The 22223-nt window shown below is 44.5% G+C and overlaps 2 protein-coding genes across 3 annotated transcripts in view; one reads left to right on the plus strand and one right to left on the minus strand.

Moving 5' to 3' along the window:
• The first annotated feature begins 1121 nt into the window (after positions 1-1121).
• Positions 1122-16634, plus strand: DDA1 (DET1 and DDB1 associated 1). 2 transcript variants are annotated; one of them, XM_014069225.2, is made up of 5 exons: positions 1122-1221; positions 3127-3207; positions 6464-6515; positions 12859-12920; positions 13764-16634. In XM_014069225.2, the coding sequence occupies exons 1-5, from the start codon at positions 1219-1221 to the stop codon at positions 13872-13874; spliced, it is 309 nt and encodes a 102-aa protein (XP_013924700.1). In that variant the 5' UTR covers positions 1122-1218; the 3' UTR covers positions 13875-16634. The 2 variants fall into 2 exon arrangements, with proteins under 2 accessions (XP_013924700.1, XP_087558378.1); XM_087702252.1 differs by lacking the exon at positions 1122-1221 and adding an exon at positions 1376-1465.
• A 2881-nt stretch (positions 16635-19515) lies between these two features.
• Positions 19516-22223, minus strand: part of ANO8 (anoctamin 8) — a 102145-nt gene continuing 99437 nt past the window's right edge. The window contains exon 19 of the mRNA XM_087702272.1: positions 19516-20883. Coding sequence (XP_087558398.1) covers positions 20843-20883 — 41 coding nt within the window. The 3' untranslated portion in view covers positions 19516-20842. The remainder of the gene's footprint in view (positions 20884-22223) is intronic.

Here is a 22223-nt window from a genome sequence, read left to right on the forward strand (position 1 = left end):
TTGCTTATTTGTACCCTATGCGTATCATTAAGTGCTGTATCTTATGGTTCTTGACTAATGTATCTTGTCTTTTTATGTATTAGTCCAGAATGCAGCCACGCGAGCGATTGTGGGTGCACCAAGGTACACCCACGTTACACCTATCCTCCGCGAGCTGCACTGGCTACCTATTAGTCTCCGAATCCGCTTCAAGGTGCTGGTCGCTACCTATAAAGCCCTACATGGCATCGGACCTGGGTACCTGAGAGACCGCCTCCTGCCGGTTACCTCTCTCAGACCAATTAGATCGCACAGGTTGGGTCTCCTCCGGATTCCATCTGCCAGCCAATGTCGGCTGGTGACTCCCCGGGGGAGAGCCTTCTCTGTTGCAGCTCCGGCCCTCTGGAACGAGCTCCCTGTTGAGATCCGGATCCTTACTACCCTCCCGGCCTTCCGCAAAACCACCAAGTCCTGGCTGTTCCAGCAGGCTGGGGGGAGCTGAGAAGCATCTACCTCCATAGAAATTGTGAATGTTGGTTTTGTTTTTAATATGTTGTCTTGTTCCCCCCTTTCCCTTGTCTTTTGTAAGCCGCCAGGAGTCCTCCGGGAGTGGGCGGCATACAAGACAAACAAACAAACAAACAAACAAACAAATAAATATAATAATAATAATAATAATAATAATAATAATAATAATAATAATAATAATGTACACTGAGAGCATATGCACCAAAGACAAATTCCCTGTATGTCCAATCACGCTTGGCCAATAAAGAATTCTCTCCTCTCCTCTCCTCTCCTCTCCTCTCCTCTCCTGTTCTATTCTATTCTATTCTATTCAAACTTGGGGGGAAGGTTAGGTTTATGAAAAAGAGAGAGAGAGAGAGAGAGAGAGAGAGAGAGAGAGAGAGAGAGAGAGAGAGAGTGACAATTCCCCTTTCCCGGACGCACTACATTTCCCATGAAGCCACGGGAGGAAATCCTCGTTTCATCCGGGGTTTTCCTTCCGCCTTTTCTCCCTTTTCCCCTTCCGTAGCTCACGGGAGGGAGAGGGAGGCGAGAGAGGGAGGGCGGGCATTCCATCCGGAACGACGTCTATAGGAACCAATGGGGACTCCGTTTCCGCCATGGGTGGCCCAATGGCCTTTCCGATGGGCGTCGCCGAGCAGGGAACCCAGAAGGAGGAGGAGGAGGAGGAGGACGATGAGAAGTTGGTGAGGAGGTGCCTGGTGGGGGAAAATGGTAGGTGGGCACTCCCAGCCCCTTGATATGGAAGCGCCCCCCCTTCACCGGCTTCGTGTCCCCTCCCCTTCGGGGGGGAGGGGGCAGGGCTCCCTAAGGGAGGGGGCGTGCCGGGTGGTGGGCTTCGACCGGGCGCAATGAGTGCCAGGAGCTGGACAGAAGCCGGGTGATGCCGGGGCTGGGCCGGCCCGGGGCTCTCGGGCGGGGAGGGAGGGCAGCGAGACGCCCGGCCTGCGCTAAGAAGGTTTTCCAGGGAGGATGAGGGCCTTTATGGGGGGGCGGGATTTGGGGTGCGCGGCTGGGGGCTTGGCCAGGACATCCCTCCCCCCCCCGTGGGGAGGAGGCCTCAGAGGATCATCTGCCTTGGTGACCCTCCATCCGAGAATGGACGTTGGAGGGGCTGGACTAAGAAGGTCCTGCGGGTGTGGATTTGGAGGCAGGCAGGCGGGCATGGGACGTTTCTGAAGGGGGGAGCTGGGGGGGTTGCCAGGAGGGTCGGGGGGACAAAAAATGGGGAGATGGGGTGGGGGGGGTGGATGGGGAGGTTGGATTTCAGCCTTGGATCAGGAAAATCTAGACATCTTGGTTGGCTTGATAAGGCATTGCCAGTATAAGCCTTTTGGGGGTGTCTATGGGGAGGGGGAGTTTGTTTCTGGGCTGGAGGTCTGCCAGGGTGCAGTACAAGGAGTCCTTGGCTTAACGACCTCAATTGAGCCCCAAATTTCTGTTGTGAAGCGAAAGATTTACTCAGTGAGTTTCGCTCCATTTCCCCCCCTTTTGTGTCCCGCTAGTTAAGCGAATCGCTGCAGTTGTTCAGTTCCTAATGCATGTGCTAAGTGAATCTGGTTTTTTCCATTGTCAGAAGGGCACAAAATGACCCCCGGGGACACTGCAAACTGTCATAAAGACGAGTCAGTGGCCAAGTGTCTGAATTTTGATCAGGGGAGGCGGGAACAGTTGTAAGTTTGAAAAACGGTCATAAGTCGCTTTTTTTCCAGTGCCGTTGCAACTTTGAATGGTCAGTAAATGAATTGTTGTATGTTGAGGACTATCTGTACATAATTCAGCCCCCAAACTGGGAGGGGCATTTAGGCTATGGCATCCAATCTTGCTCAGTTCAGGAGCATCTGAGACTATTGGCTGTCTAGACTCTATTCAAACAATGTAGGGTACATTATTCAGTTAGGAAGAGCAGCTCCTTTTGAGCCTCAGATTTTAAGAATAAGACTCAGGTTGATGGTCCTGGCTTTGAATACTGTTCCATTTGTGTCCCTTTCCCTTTGTCCATTCTTAGACAAAATTACAGGTGGAAAGAGGTTAGGACACCATGAAGAAACTGTTCATGCAAGTTAAAGGCTATGAAACAGGTGGCTTGTTTGTCCTATGTAGTCAGGTTTATTTAGGGAATGTTATAATGATTAAAAAAAAATCAGATGGTGATGGGTAACTGCTAAAGGATGAACTTCCTTTTTTCAAAGGGAAATACCCACAGCTGGCTGCTAAAAAAGTATGATTTGGCCCAGGGGTCAGCAACCCATCCGCATGTGGCTCTTACATCCCTCTGCTGCGGCTCCTTCAAAACATTTGTCACTGGCATGCAATTTATTGAGCTTTTCAACTCCTAGTAGGCCAACCACGGATAAATCCAAGAAAAGAAAAGTTTCAGAAGAAAACAGAACGTTCAATTCAACTACGTTAGTTTTGTGGCCTCTCGGGAAATATTCAGGCCCGGGAAGGGTTTTGTAGCTCCCGGTGTTTTCTTTTCTGTGGGAAACAGGTCCAAATGACTCTTTGAGTGTTTATAAGGTTGCCGACTCCTGGTGTGGCCAATCTGGGATCAGAGGGGCATTACTTTAGATCTGAGATCTAGTCTACTTGCCTGTGATTGGAATTTCTTTTTTCTAGGCTGACTTTCTGAAAGGATTGCCAGTTTATAACAAAAGCAACTTCAGCCGATTCCATGCAGATTCTGTATGCAAAGCATCGGTAAGTATCTTTGTCCTTTTGGTTGTAAATGCATGAGAATGGCGTTCATAGTTGGCCAAAAGTTAAGAGTCCCTAGCTTAATTCCCCCCTTTCCCCTTTATTTCCTGCAAAAAACAAAAATTAATTCCAAAATTTGGTTATTTTCTTGATTCTCAGGGGGCTGAAGGTTTCCTGCAGATCAAGGATTATTTATATATTTAATTGATTAATATGGCTATCTTGCAATAGTGACTCTGAGTGGCCAACATTGGGTAAAAAAACCCTCAATACAAATAAAGATAATGAAAAACAGATAATGGAAATTGAGGACAACATAAATGGTCAATAAATGTGTATCAGTCTCAGAGGCTTAATTATCCATGCTCATGTTAAAACCCTGCATTATGTTTCTTAATGTATGCTGGCTAATGCTCTTCTTGAGTAGAGTTACTAGTGGATGCTAATAGCAGAAAAATCTCTGAAAGATTTAATTCCGCAGATCAAATTCTATACGTGTTATAGGAAGTGAAGAAAGGTGTACCAGAAAGTTAGTTATCTTTTGTTCCATTTTGTAATTTTTTTTTTTAAAGCCCACATTTTCCGAGGAGGAACTGCGATAGGCTGTTTCAATAAGAGAAAATTATGTGCGTTTTTAAAAAATTAACTTATTTTTAAACTGTCCCAGCTGTAGCCTTTTTTATATATAGTCTTTTTTCCCATCTCTACATAAATTATATACATCTGTAAATTCTTAATCTATATCAGTCTCATATTTTAATACATTAAAAAGGGAGGGGGGCCTCACAAAACAAAATATAAGTAATTACTTACAGTTAGTCCTTGTTTAGCAGTTGTTCACAGTTACAGTGGAGATGGAAAAAAAAACTTGACCAATCCTTGCATTTTTAGCCATTGCAGGTTTATAAAGCAGCAGAGGGAAGCTGAGAAAAGTTGCATGTTGTTATTTAGTTGCAAAGTTGTTATTTAGCGACCACTTTGCTTAATGATGACTAAGTTGCCGGTCCCAATTGTGGTCGCTAAATGGAGAGTACTTGTAATAGAACTGGGTAAAGGGTGTTTCACAGGGAATGCGATGGCTCAGAGGTTAAACATGGAAAGCTTTACAGCCTGGGGTGAGACCCAAAAGCCGTGGGGACAGAGTGAACACCCGTTACTTGCCCCAGCTCCTGCCCACCTAGCAGTTTGAAAGCATGCAAATGTGAATATATAAGTATGTTCCACTTTGGTGGGAAGGTAACAGCTTTCTGTGTGGGACCTATAGTCACACTGGTCACAAGACCACGGAAATGTCTTCAGTCAGCATTGGCTCTCTGGCTAAGAAAGAGAGATGAACACCGCCCCCTAGAGTCAGAAATGACTGAAAAGAGGAAACCTTTAGCTAAAGAGTGTTTCGTACCGCTAGGAAATAGGTGAATGGAAGTAGAACTTTTGATGGAGTTGATCAAAGGTAGAATCGGGAATAGCAGAAGAAAACTGTAGTTGACACAGACTGAAATCTTAATTTTCTGGAATTTTCCATCCAGGTGCAATGGGTCAGAACGTTTTCCAGTGGAAAGATACTGTTAACTATTTTAAGTGATTTGTCGCTGTCAAACAATCTTCTTTAGACGTTAAAAAGAAGGAAAAAAAATGTGAGAAAGAAAAGAAAGAAAATAAGGTAGTCCCTATTGTATGACTACAAGTAAGCCCCAAATTTCTGCTGCTAAGCAAGGCATTGGTTAAGTGAGTTTTGCCCCGTGTGACCACTTTTCTTGACCCAGTTGTTAAGTGGAACATTGCAGTCGTTAAGTTAGTTACACGGTGATTAAGTGAACCAGAACTCTTAGATGACTTTTGGAGGCTTTGAAAGCCACAAGAAAGAGCACAACCTCTTCTGGTGCAGCCTTCGAAAATCGCTTGAGAATGGGGCCTGCTTTTGAGAACAGTTGTCGGATGTTTAGTGCATTTTGACCTGTCTCCCAAAACATAGTGGCAATGATATTTACGTTATAGATTTGCCATCAGCGATCTAGAAGCAGAATCTGTTTAACTTCCATAGTTGTCCAATGCTGTTGAGAGACTGTGATGGTGATGAAGGTATTGGATTAGAAACACAGATAAGCCAAATTTTTGTTCATTCTTAGTAATGGAAGCCCACTAAGTAACTGAGCCAGTCATTTTCTTAACCTAAGTGTGCTATACAGAGTTATTGCAGGGACGGCGGAAGAGACTGGTGTATATATTTTGTCTTTGCTCTCTTGTATGAGAAGTGGGATATACATCTTATAAATGCATTAAGTGGTCAGCCTATGCTTATTTGGGAGTGAAGGCATACCTTTCTGAATCTAGCAGGGACCTGACCAGTAGTGGGATCTTACTGGTTTAACCATGACCCGTCAAAACCGCGGTCCACAAAAGCGCGCTCGACGAAAGCGCGCATTTGACGTCATCACAGCGCGACGAAAAAAATTAAAAATTGAAATAAAAATAAAATTAAAGCAAGCCGATTCACATAAAGATAAGGGTTAGGGTTAGGTTTAGAGCGTTAGGGTTACGTTTAGCGTTAGGTTAAGGGTTAGCGTTAGGTTTAGCGTTAGGTTAAGGGTTAGGTTTAGGGTTAGATTTAGGGTTAGGTTAAGGGTTAGGTTTAGGGTTAGGTTTGGGGGGGTTAGGGTAAGGTTTTCGCTTTATTTTTACATTTATCGTTCACAGCACGGTTTTCGTCGCGCTGTGATGACGTCACGTACGCGCTTTTGTCGAGCGTGATTTTGTCGTCCGCAGTTTTGTGGTGGAACCGGTTTAACAACCTGTTTGATGATCGTGTGCTTCGCGTGCACTGCACGTGTGTGCACAGTTTTGAGAAAGCTTAATTTCTGCATTTCTGCTGGGGAGGAAAACAGCCGAGGTGCGCCAATCTGCTCCACTGTGTAACTCAGCTGAGAGAATATAGGTCAGTAATGCAAGGGCAGGTGAGCGGGCCCAGCTAATCGTCAGAGCGAACCGGTTCACTCCCAGCTGTTCGTCGAAGGTACCGGTAGGATCCCATTCTTGGATCTGACAGATTCTGCATCCTTTGGAGAATTCCAGCAAATAATGATTAAATCAGCTTCCATTAGGACATGATGATCTATTGATCTGTTTAGAAAGTTACCTTTTTCTTATTTTGTAAGAGATATTCTATTACCATTGCAGTTTGAATGCTTAACAATATGGTGGACTGAACTGCCTCTTACACACAGCATAACTCTTTGTTTTTGAAAACAAAAATTATTTACAGAACAGAAGACCTTCAGTTTATCTTCCGACACGGGAATATCCATCAGAACAGAGTAAGTCCCTGCCTGCTTTTGTTATTCCTGCCCCACCGTCTGTGGAAGGTTGTTACTTTATATGTATAAAGGCAATTTCTGTATTTTATATTTCTCAGCCGTTAAAAATGTAAGTGACTTGTGGTGTACCTTTTTACATGGAGTCAGACCAAAACTTCAGTTTTTAATGTAGAACTCTACTGAAAGTGTAGATTTTTCCTTCAAGTTCATAGTTAAGGTGAAACAGAGATAGTTCATTAGTCTATTATTTAGCACTATGATAGATTTGGATTGCATTTGGAAGCCTTATTTTCACTATTCCTTTGCTAGAAATACTATTATGATTTTTTAAATGAATTTGGATATTATAAGGCTAAATATGTGCAATGGAAAAACTTTCAGTCATGGCTGCAAAAGACCGAAAATGCATAAAATAGAGAGTTGACACCAAGATAGAACTCCAGACTGTGGGCAAAATCAGCCTGCAATACAGGATTATAATCGCTGCATCACCAGTCCCCCCAGGCCCTCTGGAGGCTGGATAGATCAGTTCACCATTGATTGCCTGAAGTTGGTCAGCTATGTTAAGCCTCCTGGATGTTAATCATTCCTGCTCCCACGGCTTTTTTTGTCTTTGATCATTCTGTTTTTCTGTTTAAGTAAAGAAATATCTCTGAAATGATGACCCAACTGGTCACGGGTTGTTTAGTCTTCATATAAATTAATCCAGGGTTTTCTGGCTACATCGCTTAGGCTAGGGTATGTCAAAGAACTACAGGACCCTATCAAAAAATGGGTGCACTATTGGTTTTAATATATTACATTGTATTTTAGAATGCAGAAATCAGTTGATTTTTATTTAACAGTGTGACTCAACATGGGGGCTGGATGCAGCTCATGGGCTAGTATAGATGTTAAATAACATGATGAGTAAGATGGACCTTAGTGGTCCTGCAGCCTATTTGTCATGAAATTAAGGCTTGCATGATTATGTTTTATTGATCATAAATTATTTTTTAAAACACTAACATCCTCTTACTCAGTTTTCTAATCCTACTCAACCCGCCTTCCCCGAGCTGCTCCAGCAAAATATTCTTTCATTGATGGTATTGAAAGTTGCCAAAATATCAAGCTGGATGTCCAACATGACCCAACTTTCTCACAGCAAAAAAAATTGCCAGATTGGGCATGGCCATTTTAGCCATCCTCATCAAATCCAGTACTCTAATTCAAATTAAAGCAAAACAAAAACTCAGCAGTTCTGTTAATAATTGGTTTAGAAAGTAAACACTTATTTGTAGAAAATATTTCCTAAAAATGTTTTGGTGATTTACAGCCATTATTCCTTGACTTCCTTGTTTTTCCCTTTGGGGTGATAGAAAACAAATCTGTTTTGTGTGACACCTTATCATTTACCTCTTGCCTTCCTTTCTGAAGGTGAAACATAACAATTTCCTTCAATCTCTTTTCGTGAAACCTAATTTCCAATCCTCTGATCATCCTTGTAACCCTTTTTTGATACAGTTCGTTTGGATTAGGAATGGTCAGGAACCGAAATGGAAAAAAAAAATATTTTGCTTCAAATATGCACATTCTATCCCACTACAGAAGTTCTGCCAAAGCATTTAGGAACAACTTCAATGATCCAAAATAAAACCTGCAGGTAGAAAAATAGGAACCACCTTGGTGGGAAGGTAACAGCGTTCCGTGCACCTTTGGCATTTAAACATGTCGGCCACATGACCACGGGACGTCTTCAGCCAGTGCTGGCTCTTCGGCTTTGAAACGGAGATGAGCACCGCCCCCTAGAGTCCGGAACAACTAGAACATATGTGCGAAGGGAACCTATTTCTTTACTAATTATAGCAGTTTTTATAGGTTGCCCAATTGAAAAGATTTTGGACAAGTTGCAACAAGTTAAATTTAAATAAGAAGCAACAGTGACAATACAGTAGATCGCTCATCATTTTGCCCCCAGTCTTTTCCACCCCTTTCCTCCTCTTATCTGCCATCTATATCTGCATTAATACTGTTACCAAGGAAATCTCTGAAGCATGGCTTTCCTCTTATTTATTTATCTGTAAAATGTATAGGCCACCCATTTTACCTTAAGGGTGGCTTACAATCATAAAAGGTAAAAACTATATAAAACATAGATGAGTTGTTAGAAAAGCCAAATACTGTGGTCCAGTTAAAAGATGGGGAGGGCAGAGCAGGATGGCGAGGAAGATGGAATCTGTTGCTAATCAATCAACCACCTCTAACTCTCATGCTCTCCCGTTGGAGCCCCAAGCCAGCTGCCCCCCCCCCAAGTGTTAGGCTTTTATGGAAGGTCAGGACGGTTGGAGCTGACCTCACTCCTTGGGGCAAGATGTTCCACAGGGCAGGTGCGACAGCAGAGAAGGCTCTTCTGGACCCCGCAAGCTGGAATAATTAGGCTGATGGGGCCCACTGCATACCTCTTGCTTCCCCATTCTCTGCAGCATTTCTGCCCAGCACAAGTGCGTTTTTAGCCTGCATTTGCAAGATGTAAAGATTGAAATGTCTAAAACCCTGGTGATTTGGTTCAGGCATGGGCCATCCGTGACTAGCTGCTCCATGCGCAAAGCACTTTGATGATCCTTACCATTCATTTTTTAGAAGCTGTACATGTTGTCCGTAAGGCTGCTGGAGTCTCCAACCTTGGCAAGTTTAAGACTTGTGGATTTGAACTCCCAGGATTCCCCTTTCCCCCGTCTGAGGAATTCTGAGAGTTGAAGTCCACAAGTTTTAAAGCTGCCAAGGTTAGAGACCCCTGCTGTAAGGCACCTGGTGCCGTTTCCGCTGCCACAAATCACATCTCCAAACGTGCCTGGGATTAAGTGGCCACCATCTTCTCCAAGCCCTGATCCAAAAAGTAGCAAGTCGTGGTTGTCGAATGAGTTGAGGCAGGGCTCCAGTGCAGCGACCCCCAATGTTTTACACTCCAGGGGCCGGTTCTGGAGAGAAAGTATTTTCTCCAGACCGGAAAGGGCATGATTTTGCATGCTCCCTATATCCTGTGGATAGGTCGTGGTTTGTTTTCACTGCCTGGTTTCTGGCATATCACAACCCAATGGCGGGCCATAGACTGGGGGTTGGGGATCCCTGCTCTAATGCAAAAGGTACCTTCTGCATCGTGAAACTCACAGGCACAGATTATATTCTTTAAGGCTTTTGTCCACAAGGGGAGACATCGTCTGAAAACATCTGTCAGCCCTTCAAAGTAGACTAGGTCAGGAAATAAGACACCACGAGAAATACTAGTTTGTATGTGTATATGTGTACTGTATATGGGTCAATATATAGGCTATAATAATAGAAAAGCAGGTGGACTGAGAGTAGTGGATAATTTCAATTTCAATTGATTGTTCACTATCAATTACCGATTGAATAACAAAAGAGCTAGTTTGGTCTAGTGCAGGGATCTCCAACCTTGGCAACTTTAAGACTTATGGACTTCAACTCCCAGAGTTCTGGCTGAGGAATTATGGGAGTTGACGTCCACAAGCCTTAAAGTTACCAAGCTTGGAGACCCCTGGTCTAGTAGTTAATGCACCAAGATAGAAACAAAGAGATTCCGAATTCTAGTCTCGCCTTAGGCACAAACCAGCTGGGTGACCTTGGGCCAGTCACCTCTCTCAGCCCAAAGAAGCAAACAGTGACAAACCTTTTCTGAAATCTTGCCAAGAAAACTCACTACTCACTCCAATTCTGAGTGGCTCAAGGTTGACTCAGCCTTCCATCCTTCCGAGTTGGGTAAAATGAGGACCCAAATTTGGGGGGCAATAGGCTGACTTTGTAAACCTCTTGGAGGGGGCTGTAAAAAGCACTATATAAGTCTTAAGTGCTATTGCTATAAGACAGGGGTGTCCAAACTTGGGAACTTTAAGTCCCATCAAGGGACTCCCCATCAAGCATGCCAGGGACTTCTCTAGGCAGTCATCTGGAGTCAAGACTGATTGGCATATACAGACACAAAAGCTTGCCGGTGTTTCTCCTTCCCTCCCTCTTATGCCCAAGAGAGAGTGTATTGAATTGAATTTATTGCATTTATATGCCACCCTTTTCCCCGAAGGGGACTCAGGGCGGCTCACAATCCAAGTCAGGGAAGGGGGTACAGATAAGGGATAAAAAAGACGAACAAAACAATACACAATTTAAAAGCACACAAGAACCATACCATTCGAGGGGGGGTTGGCAAAAGCTCTTTAGCCCCAGGCCTGTCGGAACAGCCAGGTTTTAAGAGCTATGCGGAAGGCCTGGAGGGTGGTGAGGGTTCGAATCTCCACGGGGAGCTCGTTCCAGAGGGTCGGAGCAGCCACAGAGAAGGCTCTCCTCCGGGTAGTCGCCAGTTGGCATTGGCCGGCGGATGGAATTCGGAGGAGGCCTAATCTGTGGGATCTAATCGGTCTATTGGAGGTAATTGGCAGCAGGCGGTCTCTCAAGTACCCAGGTGTGAGACAGTGTTGAATTTCCTTCTTGCCTCCCCTGCCTTTTCGAGTAAGCATGTATTTTTCTAATAGCTGCCATGTACTTTCTTCAAGACTATCTCTGTATGGATCCATAAGTCCATATATATAAGTCCATCCATACAAGTCTTAAGTGCTATTGCTATTTTTTTTTTGTAAAACTCAAGGAAGTGTATGTAATGCTGCTGCCTTCTGTTTCCTGTCCTCTCCTTTCCTTTTTTCTCCTTTCCTCTCTTCTCTTCTCCTTCCCCCCCTTTCTCCTTTCCTTTCCTCGCAAGAACCACCCTGCGAGGTGGGTTGCACTAAGAGAATGCCTGGCCCAAATCCCCCATGCTTAGGGGAGGACCAAACTCCTAGTTTCTAGGCCAACCCCTTAACCACTATAACAAGGATTATATGCCGATGATGATTTATGTAGAGGGGGAAATGCTGACTTTTTACATGCCATAGAGCCGTGATGGCGAACCATTTCTGAGGGCACGCAAGGTATTGCCCTGTTAGCTGGGAAGCGTGTGCACGCTGGCAAGCTGATTTTCGGCCTTCATTTTTTGGCTGTTTTTCACCCTCCGGTGCTTTTGGCACACCTCAACAAAAAGTTTAGCCATCACTGCCGTAGACCTATGAAAAGACAAAAGTCTACAATATTTAATAGACATGATACAAAAGAGGAGAAGAGAAATGTGAGAATGAGACAGTGGTGGGTTTCAAAAATTGTTCGAACCTACTCTGTGGGTGTGGCCTCCTTTGTGGGAGTGGCTTGCTGCCCATGTGACCAGATGGGAGTGGTTTGCCGCCCACGTGACCGGATATGAAGATGCCGACGACACTTGTCAGAACCATCTTAAATTACCTCGCACACAGCACTGGCATGCATAAGAATATGATGTAAACTTGTTTTTTAAAAGGCATCTTTGGTTTGCGTTAAAACAACTTCAACACACGCAATGTTCTGATTGCACCACAAACGCTGCAGTCATCCTTACCTTTCACAGAGGCACTGAGTTTCATAAATATGAGCTTGATAGTGTAGAATAATCATATCCAAGGACCAGTGGTGGGTTTCAAAAAAGTTTGGAACCTCTTCTGTAGGTGTGGCCTGCTTTCCGGGTCCACTGGTGGAACCTCTTCTAACCGGTTCGGTAGATTTGACGAACCGGTTCTACCGAATAGGTGCGAACTGGTAGGAACCCACCTCTGGAATGAGAGTAGAATTTCCATGCCTTATCCTAAGAGATTCTAGTGGATGGGGGATACTCTTCCTGATAGGTGGTCGAAAGCCAGCTGGGAAGATTGGAAATGCTGATCACGTAACCATAGGATGCTGCAACCATAATAAATGCATTGCCAGCTGTGAGGTGCCTGAAGTTTGATCACATGACTGTGGGGACGCTGCAGTGATGGTTTGGTGCAAGGACTGATCATTAATCACTTTTTCCATTAATGACTTTTTTCACTGCCATTGTAATATCGAACAGTCACTAAACAGATGGTTGTAAATTGAGGACCAACTGTATTTTCATTATTTGGTCTTAAATAAGACTAAAGGCTTCCTACTCCTGATGGAACCAGTTGTTCTGTATTCAGAATTACACTTTCCCCGGTTCATACAAGTCCATAAGATCTTGTGGAAATCCTTTTCTTACTTTCTTTTGGCTGGAGAGATGATCTCCAGAGATCGAACCTGTGACTTTCCGCGTGTGAAATGTGAGCTCTCCTGCTGAGCGACAGCCCTTCTCTGCGCTTAGTTGAAGCTCCAAGCAAGCGGCTGTCTCCCATAATCCTGCAGTCAGCGAAGTCCAGAACCCTGCGATGCTTTTTTGGGTGGATTTGTTTCATTCTGCACTGATCATTTCTTTCTTGTCTTCCTTCAACAGTAATTGTCACAGAAAAGACAAATATACTCTTGCGTTACCTACATCAGCAGTGGGACAAAAAGGTAGGGGTTTTATAAAAATTGTTGTCAAGTGCCATTCTTAGTGTGTGTGTGCATGTTAGAAATAGTATAGGGAGGACGGCAGATTAAAAACAACTGATAGATCCGTAACTGTAGTGGAATCTCACTTGGGATAGATAATAAGCCAAGGTGGCGCAGTGGTTAAGTGCAGCACTGCAGGCTACTGCTAGATCAGCAGGTCAGCGGTTCAAATCTCACCGGCTCAGGGTTGACTCAGCCTTCCATCCTTCCGAGGTGGGTAAAATGAGGACCCAGATTGTTGGGGGCAATATGCTGACTCTCTGTAAACCGCTTAGAGAGACCTGAAAGGCCTATGAAGCGGTATATAAGTCTACTGCTATTGCTATTGCTATAAGCGGCTCCTAGCCTATCGGTGCTTGTTTGCACTGCCAGAAGTCTACTTGAAGCAAAATTGATATCGGGTGTTTACTTTGGGAAAGAACCAGAAGTGGCATTCGGCAGGTTCTAACCAGATCTGGAAAACCAGCAGCAGAAATTTGGAATAGTTTGGAGAACCGGTAAATTCCACCTCCAACTGCCCCGTCCCCATCTATTCTCTGCCTCCCAAGTCCCAGCTGATCGGGAGGGAATGGGGATTTTGCAGTAACCTTCCCCTGGAGTAGGGAGGAAATGGGGATTTTGCAGTATCCTTCCCCTGCCACGTCCACCAAGCCACACCCACAGAACCGGTAGTAAAATTTTTGAATCCCACCACTGGAGAGAATCCAATTTCAAAAACCTTGAGAAAAAAATTGGGGGGCTTGAAGGGAGAGGGAGTCAAGCCAATCTAATTTTTCTTGTCTTTTTTTTTCCTCCTCCTGTTAGAATGCAGCAAAGAAAAGAGATCCTGAGCAAGTGGAAATAGAAGGTGAAAACTCCGCCCCACCTCGCAAAATTGCCCGGACAGACAGCCAAGATATGAACGAGGACACTTAAAAATTCTCTCCAGTCTTCTGTGTTAAAATTTACAGGCGCTTCCTGTGTGGGTTTTATTTTTTTATTTTTATTTTTTTCTGTGTGTCTTTCAGTGTGTACACAGGCACGCACATGTACATACACACTCACGCACACTTCCGTCAGCCCTCTGCCTTCCCCATCTCTTCCTCCTGCCCTCCATCGTGCAGCCTATACCATTTCTGACTTTGTAGAAGCCAACGTATTTATTTTGGGGACGGGGGAAGGAGAGGTTTCTTTTTCCATTTTTTTTATTATTTATGCGTGCGCTCTCTCTCTCTCTCATGTTCAGAGCAAATCAGAAAGTAATGATGTTTAATCTGTGATCAGTGCTTTTTTAAAAAAAAAATGAAAAGAATTCCACTTTTGTGGCTACCCCTTCTTTTTGAGGAATCAGCTGCTCTCTGAAGAGGGAGCTCCATTCACGCTGATGGCACCCCCTCCGCATTGTGTCCTCTGTTCATATTATTGAGAATTTCCATCTCACAATTACTGTACAACTACTGGTGTGTCCTGACTTAGCATTGTTTCGATAACAGGAGGAACTCGTAAGGGGAGGGGGCTGGGCGGAAGGCTTATTTCTTACCCATCCTCCTCCAGGCGTGTTGCTACCTGCATACCATGTTCTGTTTTCCAGCAACGGTGGTGGTGGTGGGGGATCAGGTTGTTTGCGGTGGTCTCTCTTCAGCTGACGATCTCTGGCTGAGATCGTACCCATTTTGCTGGCAAATGTTGTGTTATCATGTTACCTCCTTTGGCCTGTCTCCTCCCCCATGACCCTCTGGCTCCCCCCCCCTCATCCTGGGAAACTCATTAGCACATCGGTTGGTCGTAGATAGCAAGCAAAAAACCCACTTGGGCTTGCCCAGGAATCTCTTTGGCACCACTCTTTGGATGGACCAGTTCTGTGCAACTTTTCAAGTAGAATAAAGCGGGATGTTTCTCACCACTTTTGACGAGTTCTTGTTTAAAAAAAACAACACCTCTTGTTCGAAACTCTAGGGCAAGGGCCCGCAACATCGCTCTCTACAGCTGCCTGCAGTTCTGAGATTAGTTGCAAGAAATCGGATCCCTGGTAAGGGGTCAGCGTCTTGTCTTGTAGCCTGCTGCTTGAAAGAGGTGTGTGTGTGTGTGTGTGTGTTTTCAAGGTCAGAGCTTTGGTTTTGAAATTGATGCTAAATCTGATTTGAAGTTGGAACATTCTTGGTAGGATTGGTACAGTGCAGAATACTCATTCTAAGGTTGGAATATCTTGAGGCCAAAACATTTTAACCTTAAAAATAATTCTGCACACTTCTAGTCCCTACTGTTTTTTTTAAAAAAAAGCTTTGGACCCATCCATTCATCCTATTCCATGGCCCACCACAGTTTATCCAGAGGGAATATAGATTTGAAAGCAGAAAAGTTGCCTAACCCACTTTTGTGCAATAAAGTGCTGAATTCTGAGACGCTTTAACATTTTAAGCCAAGGTGACATGAACTGCCTTACTCGAAGTAATTGTCTGTTGAGCTACAGCCCTCTCTTCTGATTGGCAGCCTCTCACTATGGTTGCCTGTCCTTAAGTCAGTTGAGAACCTAACAAATGGGAGAAAACTAGGTCTGATTTCTCAGGCAAATGAAATAGTGACTGGTGGTTTTGGTAACTGGTATGCTGGATATAGAAGTGATACTCGGCCAATATCCTTTGGCTGTTTCAGTAAGCAAGGTGTGTATGACCATATCCTTGATCTTTTTGCATCAATGTCATACCAGGACATCAAAGCAAATTGACTTAGTTTAGGGACAATTAGGCGTGAAGGAATGTATGTATGTATGAAGAATGTGTGAATCAGGTGAATTAGACATAACAGCTTAACCACATAAACCAAAGGCGGGGAACTATGGCCCTTTTACGACTTGTGGATTTCAACTCCCAGAATTCCTGAGTCAGGGCTGGCTCAGGAATTCTGGGAATTGGAGTCCATACGTCATAAAAGGGCCATAGTCCCCCACCCTTGATATAAGCTGTCGCAGGATGATGTGGATGTGGTTAGTCTCTGAGTTGGTGCAAGTCCTGTGGAATTTCTTTTATTGAGGCAGCTTCCTGTAGTGGATAAGGTGTTGGGAAGCTGTGAGTTCTAGTCCCACCTTAGATATGGAGCTGGGTGGATTTGGGCCAGTCATTCCCAGATCAACCCACCTCAAAGAGGAGTTGTGGGAAAATGGAAGGAGGATTATGCATGTTAGCCACCTTACAAAATAATAAAGGCGGGATTAAAAAAAAAAGCAAATAAATTGCACTCGAGACTCCAACTCTAGTATGTTTTAGCTCGATTTAAAAATGCATCTTTTTTATGTTGCCCTTTCTCAACAGCTAAAACTCCCTAATTCTTTTCATGGATGTTTTTCACTTTTTTGTGTGATTGTTGTAATCCCTGCTAGGTTTTTACAGTGAAAAGCAGTATCCAATTGTTTTCATTGCCAAGTAATAAACTAGCATAATCTTTCATACAGATTTTGGCGGTTGGGGGGGGAGAGGGGAAATCCCTAATGGGCCTAGTTCACACCATGCACCAAGTCAGCGGATTGGTGCGTTTTGATGAATTCTGCAAACTCTACTGATGCATTTTCAAATTATGCATGTGCAATACTTTGTAATCTAGGAAATATAATTTGGTTTAAGTGGATTCTGCCCCACTGGAGAATGTACTCTGTTTATTTCTCAATTCTAAATGTAGAAGTAAAGTAATCTTTTTACTTAATTTGATTGGAATTTTATATGTATAAGGACTTTATGTGGCCTGAAAACTCAAACGGTGCCTTTGTAGTATACCGTCAACACACTCAACTGTCAGCGATGGCAATATGTGACTGTGGAACAGGGAATGTGACCTGCCCAATTCATAGCTGTATGATGACATAACGCAAAGCCAACCAGATCCTAGTTTCAAATTACAGAGTGAGAACATCAGAATTGAGATGGTAGGCAGCTCATGACTTCGCTTTCTTGTTTGGTTGTTGTGCATCAATTTCACCTTGTGAAATTCTTTTAGCTTCCATTTGGTAGGACCATCTATAAACCAGAATATGAGTGGTTTGGTTTTGATTCAACAAAATGCCCCAACCAGGCTGTAGATTAATGGAAGGAAAGAGGGGTCGGGTAAACCCAGGTGTCTGTTAAATATGGATTTTTTATGTAAAGTGAACCCCAATGAATGAATAGGCATGAAAGGTCAATTTTAGGGCAGACCATTCTGGAAGATTTGTCTCTGTCATTGCTAAAAGTCAAAGGGACTCAGTGGCTAAGACACTGAGCTTGCCTATCAGAAAGGTCAGCAGTTCGAATCCTTGGGGCCGCGTAAGAGAGTGAGCTCCTGTTACTTGTCCCAGCTTTTGCCAACCTAGCAGTTTGAAAGCATGTAAAATGCAAGTAGAAAAATAGGAACCACCTTTAGTAGGAAGGTAAGAGCGTAGCGTTTAGTCATGCCGGCCACATGACCACGGAGATGTCCTTGGACAGCGCTGGCTCTTCTGCTTTGAAACTGAGATGAGCACCATCCCCCTAGAGTCAGGAACGACTAGCGCATATGTTTATGGGAAACCTTTACCCTTATCTTTTATTCTGGAAGATTTGTCGTTGCTAAAAGTCAATGCCAAATTTGATAAGAATATAATCAAAATGGTGAATGGATTTCTTTCTGTGGCTCCCAAGATCTGAGAAATCTCTGATACCTAAGGTAGGACTGCTGAATTAGGACTGCAAACACAGATAACCAGTAGATTATAGCAAAAATTAGTGGCTGCCAAGAATTGTGGCAGTTGAGACCTAGCATCTGGCTGTATTTTAGCAAAATGATCCATGGTGTTAACTCTAGGATTGTCTGTGTACACCTAAGCACCTTTCATAGAACCCATAAAATCCCATGGGTCATCGGACATTTTTAAGGAAACCCTTTAATTAAGGAAATGGGTGGTAGGCTTGCTGACTAGTAGACATGGATGGAAAATTGCATTTGCATGAAGGACTTAACATCCTTCGTGTCAATCTTTTTGTGAGCAGACAGCCTTTTCCCCCAAAGAGATTTTGTGAGAGCACGTGCCATATTCTCAAAGTTCAAAATGTACCCTAAAAAGATCCCTTGCTTAGCCCAAGAGACGAAGCCAGATAGCTTTTAGCTGGATCAGGGTCACCAAAGGCTATTTTAAGCAGTTGCAAAGTGTAACTCCAGCAACATGGAATTAACACATGGTTATATTTCTAAAAGAGCCAGTTTGGTGCAGTGGCTAAGGACTCTAGGCTAAAAAAATGGGAGACTTGTCGTGCCACCTTAGGCACAAAGCGAACTGGGCGATCTTGGGCCCATCACTCATCCCTTAAAAAGGAGGCAATAGCAAACTACATCTGAAAAACCTTGCCAAGAAAACTGCAAGGACTACTCCACGCACATCAGTGGTGGGTTTCAAAAAAATTTGGAACCTCTTCTTTAGGTGTGGCCTGCTTTCCGGGTCCACTGGTGGAACCTCTTCTAACCGGTTTGGTAGATTTGACGAACAGGTTCTACTGAACTGGTGCGAACCGGTAGGAACCCACCTTTGACGCACATGTATATACACATTTGATTCACACATATACACATTCTAATACTCTCTGCACGCACATAATCAAATTAAGTTTCAGGAAACATATTTTTAAAGCCTCTTGGAAGCCTTACTAGTGCCTTAAAAAGTAGAATTTTCAGGCAGTTGTTGCTTTTACATACTGCACTAAGTTGTAATGTGGCTCCAATTTGGCACAGCATTTTCTGTGGACCAGCCAAAAGCCAGTGGCCCTGTTCTGACTGAGGCTTCCCAAGAGCATGAAGCAAACTCCCCACAAAAACCCCTTTTATTAATTTACTGTGAATTCTGTTCATTCACATACAGCAAAGTCTTTCCAGGGAGGATTTACAGTGACAGATCTTATTGGAGGTCTGGCTTGGAGAGCTGACAAGTCTGATATCTTGGCAAGGAGTCTTGGAGTCATGAGCCAATTAATCAATCTAATTGTCTCCTGCAAACTCCACTCCCCTTTCACTTTTCTTTTATTTCCTCTGGGAGGGGCCATTCATCGTCCACCCTTGGCCTTACTCCCAAGTCAACCCCTGTTCTTTAGCTGTTCCCTTCATCTGGCAACTCTGCACATGTGCACACTGGGAACAGGCTCCAGCTGTTCATCTGCCTCACTGATGTCTGACTCTGAAGGCAGCTGATAACTGGCATACGGCTCTGTCCTCCCTCTGCCTCCGATACAGAGCCCTCATCAGAGCCTTCCCCAGACTCCAGGACTGGCCCATGTTCCTCCTCACTGTCCGAATCTGCTGCCAGTTCCACTGGCTGCTGGTGGGCCACAGCAGGCCCTTTTAGTCACAATTTATATAATCAATATATAGGGATATGCTGAATAAATCAAATTTGATAGGTTTCAGATTAGCCGCCCAGAGTCGCTTGGGTAGTGAGATGGGCGACGTATACATTAAACGAGATCCTCAATCTCCTTATAATGTATCCTCTGAGTGCAGCAAAAGTTATGGGTTGAGCGCCTTGTGTAAATAAATGCTGAAGAAGCTGCTGGTGTCTGCCCCTCCCTACCCGACTTTTTATTCCTTTTGTTGAAATATAACTTTATTGCATTTCTGCCAAATTTACAAAAATATGACAAAAATAACTTAAAAAGAAAATTGAGATTCTCCCACCCTCCTTTGTCTCCTTGCTCAAGTCACAGAAATAAATTAGAATGCAGCAAATCAATAACTTAAAAAAAAAATAGTCCCCTTTGCTTTCCTCCCGTTTTAAAAAAAACAAAACAAAATTCCCCTCTGGCACAGTGAATTGCTCAGGAGAGTAAGACATTAAAGAGACCAGTGCTTTTGTAGGTACTCCGAGGTCCATATCTGAGTGTGGGCCTGGGGTGCTGCAGAATTGGAAGAGGGCGCGAGAGGAGGAGAAGGGAGCTTTCCTGCCCACCTCAAATCCCATCTGGCTTGGGAGGGGTCTCGGTGCGTCCAAATCGTGCCTTTCTGTGAACTGCCCCCCCGTTTTGCTAAGCCTTGGTTGGCTGGGCATGGCAAATATGAATGAACACCGGCTGGGTCACTGGGGAAAACACCTTCTGTGGTTAGGCAATGAAGAATCAGGAGAATGGATTGATTATAACCGTTCAGCAGAATGAAAGTGGCCCGTTTTGAGCTGCTAGGGAATGACACGCAAGCAGGTTTAAGTCCACCAAGAGAAGAGAAATAATTCTTGGTGTCACAGCTAAGAGCTGCGAGTGGGGTCGATTCTCTTCTGCCTACTTGATAGAAGACAGAAAAGCCACGTTGAAAACAACCCACACGTGTCCCGGACGAGTCCAAGCAAGCCAGCATACCAGTCTTTCTCTCCTGGTTTTATTTCCTTGGCACCCATCGAATGGAGCTGGCATCCAGCAATGAACTTGGTAGCTGCTAGCGTTGTGTTATTGCTCTTGCGAAACAGCTTGAAAGTGATGCCACCGCAAAAAAAGAGAGAGAGAAAGAGAAAAAAAGCTTTGAGCATCAAAGCCATGCAGGTCAGTCCCCCCTTTTTTGGCATTCTGGCGTGGGTGAAAATACAGCTGGGCCAGCACTTGGCTTCACCATCCGGCAAAGGAGTGATTCAGAGGAGGAGAGGCATCGGAGCTCCTTATTGAGTCCCCCCCACACACACATTTTTTCTCCCTTGGAGGATTTAGTGGTCGAAAATCCTCCGAGGGTTTTTTTTTTCAGGAACAGGCCAGAAAGGTGGCCAGCACCTGTTGGAAATCCCTCTTCCAACCTGATCACTGCAATGGCTTGTGAGGAGCAAATGTATTAGCAGCAGTCAGTTTTATGTATTGCGGTGGGTAGCAAAGTGCTCCGGAGAAGGATGGGGTTGTGTATAGAAGACAAAGAGAAATCCCTTCCTTTATAGAGAGTCACTTCTTTTCCGTCCTGCAAAGCGCCCGACTCCTTTGGACTGGTAAAGAAAAGACAAAGCAGTTTTCCTTTAATTTTGGGGAAGCCGACAAAAAGCTTGAGATGCTGCCTCCGTAGATCTCTGGTGCTAATAAACTTGCCGTTTCCCCGCTCACTTAAGTGGGGTGGGGTGGGGTGGGAAGCCAGAGGCCATGCCTGCTCTCTGCAACAGCCTTCCTGCCAACAAAACTACGCTCAGAGATTCTGCAAAGCTGGAAATCGAGGGATGCTGCTATTTTTATAGCAATAGCAGTAGACTTATATACCGCTTCATAGGCCTTTCAGGCCTCTCAAAGCGGTTTACAGAGAGTCAGCATATTGCCCCCAACAATCTGGGTCCTCATTTTACCCACCTCGGAAGGATGGAAGGCTGAGTCAACCCTGAGCCGGTGAGATTTGAACCGCTGACCTGCTGATCTAGCAGTAGCCTGCAGTGCTGCATTTAACCACTGCGCCACCTTGGCTTATTTTTGTCCGCTGGGGGGGTTCAATTGCCTTTTTTTTTAAAGGAACAAAAAAAAAAGCAGGTCTTTTGACGGTGATTTGCATATTAAAAGCAGCTGCCAGATTAGAGGATTTCTCCCCCCCCCCACTTCCTATCCAGACCAGTTGTGAGAAATTTAGGCCAAAAGTACAAATCGACACTGCCTGATTAAAAAAAAAACATGTTCCACCCACCCCATTTCCAAAGTGTTAGAACATCCCTGAAGGTGATAACTAGCTATTATCTACTTGGGGCAGATTAATGAGAAAATTCCATTCTCCCTATTTATTTCAATATGCATCCTGGCTTTTCTATCTTTTAGCCTGGGGGGGTCAGCAACCCATGGCTCTGGAGCCGCATGTGGCTCTTTCATCCCTCTGCTGTGGCTCCCTGTTGCCAGTCGGTGCCACAATTTTGAGAGGAGCTTCCGGGTTTGGGGGTGGGGGGCTGAAGCACGGCGCGCCAGGAGAAAACTCTACGGGAAGGGATGGGTTTTCCACTCGGCTCCACGATTGATAGGGCTTTCAGTTAGGACAGGTAGAGGAAAAGGGACACTGCGCTAGGAAGAGACTCTATGGTGGGGGAACCAGACTTCCAGTCGGCTCCAGAATTGCACAGGGGGCTTCCAGTTAGGACCTTAGTGGCTTTTTGAGTGTTTAGGGTTGCTGACGCCTGTTTTAACTCAAACTCTTCCCTCTCAACTCAGCAAGTGGGCGCACCAAAATATTTAAAAAGCCAAGCGTGGCTGAACTGGTTAATATGGTTAATAGTGATAAAGAATTGAGCAGGAAACCCCTGGTGTGGAGGTTGGGCGTGGAATCTGACATAAGTTCTTTCAGAAGGCAGCAGCAGTAGTC

Source organism: Thamnophis sirtalis, unplaced genomic scaffold (genome assembly GCF_051295495.1).
Source record: "Thamnophis sirtalis isolate CommonGarterSnake01/CBP01778 unplaced genomic scaffold, rThaSir2_p1.2 scaffold_1, whole genome shotgun sequence".
NCBI classification, from domain to species: domain Eukaryota; kingdom Metazoa; phylum Chordata; class Lepidosauria; order Squamata; family Natricidae; genus Thamnophis; species Thamnophis sirtalis.